A 2,119-nucleotide genomic window follows, 5' to 3' on the forward strand; every position below is an offset into this window, starting at 1 on the left:
AATCATCCACATGGCTCCCTACCGCATCCTCACCAACTACAGCAATGTCAATGTGCAGAACAGACTCTTTACAAGTGGGTAAATGGAACCTACATTCTGCAGACACACAGGAACTAAGCATCTCTGATGATATCCCACAACAGAAGTTTCCTCTGGCACATAGTGCTAGAGCACCAATCCATAAAACAGAATACATAATGATAATTAGGATATTGCAGATGACATGAGCTAATCATAAAAAAGGGAGGCTTGTGTGGCCTAAGAAGCACACTCACTGGATGCTTAGAGTCAAAGATGGATACTTAGGAACTCTGTATGGGAACAGTAGAGTATCTGTTGATAGGTTCAATGGCCACAATGTGGTATTGATTACTGATACTATCTTTTGACAGTTCAATATTCATCAGGATTTGGAAAACCTGTTATCAGCTGTGTAAAGAAATATGACATCATGAATATTTCATAGTCAGGGAGAGCTTATGAAAAGGAGGGGGTATATTCACAACAAATGTTATCTATTCCTTGTACTCCGTATACATGAACATCTGCTAAGTTGCATAAATTAAGAGTTTATTAGAATTTTTCATATATGCATGCACTGTTCACTCTTCAAATCTAGCTTCCCTTCCTTAACCACACCCTCCAAACATCTAACTCTGCCTGATCTCTAATCATTGAATCCTGCATTCAGATTGACATTATAACTTCCACATAAGAAAAAACACTTGTCTTTTGTTGCCTGACTTTCTTTGAATCAGCCCTAGCCACTGGGCTGCACATGACTGGACCACATTCGTACTATGAAATGACAAGCACTGTTTTGTCTCCCTTTTCTTTAGACCTCATAGTAACAAGTGGTCAGAAGCAAATGTTGGGAAACTACACTAGTGCCACAGAATTTTTTCTGTTAGGTTTTCCTGGCACTAAAAAACTACGTCACATCCTTTTAGGGACCTTCCTTCTCTTGTACTCAGTGACAATATTGGGGAATATGCTCATCATCATATTAGTCCATGCTGACAGACATCTGCAGTCTCCCATGTACTTCTTCCTTGGCCACCTCTCTGTCCTGGAGATCCTCATCACATCCGTTGCTGTCCCTTATATGCTCCAAGGGCTACCTGCACAGATGCAGATAATATCTTTGTCTGCATGTTGTGTACAACGGTATTTGTATCTTTCTTTGGGGAGCTCAGAGTTAATACTAATAGGGGTGATGGGAGTGGACCATTATGTGGCTGTCTGCAACCCTTTGAGATACAGTGTCATCATGAACAGCCATAGTTGTACCTGGATGGTAACCGTGTCATGGGTATTTGGTCTCCTCTTTCAAATATGGCCAGTCTATGCCACATTTCAACTTACTTTCTGCAAGTCAAACCTATTAGATCATTTCTACTGTGACCGGGGACAGTTGTTCAAGCTATCCTGTGAAAACACCCTTTTCACAGAGTTTATTCTGTTTTTAATGGCTGTTTTCATTATCATTGGTTCCATGATCCTAACGATTATCTCTTACACATACATCATCTCCACCATCTTCAAGATCCCCTCAGCCTCTGGCCAGAGGAAAGCCTTCTCCCCTTGTGCCTCCCACTTCACCTATCTTGTGATTGGCTACGGCACCTGCTTGTTCCTCTATGTGAAACCTAAGCAGACACAGGCAGCAGAGTACAACAGAGTAGCATCACTCCTGGTGTTGGTGGTGACCCCCTTCTGGAATCCTTTCATCTTCACTCTTTGAAATGAAAAGTTTATAGAGGCCTTCAGAGATGGAGTGAAGTGCTCCTGCCAACTTCTCAAGCATTAGAGCTGCCTTGGGTACCATCTTTACTATGGGCTTTGGAAATCTGAAAACAACAAGCAATTCAAATCATTCTGCAATAAACATTTCCACATCAGAATGTGGGTGACTCATGGAGGATTTTAAGATTCTGAGTAGCTGCCATTTGTAACTGAGTGGATTCTGTGTAGATTACTCAACTATGGTTAGTTGTGTTTAGTTTTGTGGTCAGGGGATTGAATCGGTGCTCATCCACATGCTAAACAAGTGTTGTATCATTAAGCTGTAACTCAGCCTTCAGCCTGCTATTTTTAGTATATCAATATACAAATATTT

At 41.2% G+C, this 2,119-nt stretch overlaps 1 protein-coding gene across 1 annotated transcript; it reads left to right on the plus strand.

Moving 5' to 3' along the window:
• Nucleotides 1-868: 868 nt before the first annotated feature.
• LOC127675669 (olfactory receptor 9A1-like) lies at nt 869-1,744 on the plus strand. The gene has a single exon (XM_052171727.1). It carries the CDS (start codon nt 869-871, stop codon nt 1,742-1,744), a length of 876 nt encoding a protein of 291 aa, XP_052027687.1.
• Nucleotides 1,745-2,119: the final 375 nt, after the last annotated feature.

This window comes from Apodemus sylvaticus, chromosome X, assembly GCF_947179515.1.
Source record: "Apodemus sylvaticus chromosome X, mApoSyl1.1, whole genome shotgun sequence".
NCBI classification, from domain to species: domain Eukaryota; kingdom Metazoa; phylum Chordata; class Mammalia; order Rodentia; family Muridae; genus Apodemus; species Apodemus sylvaticus.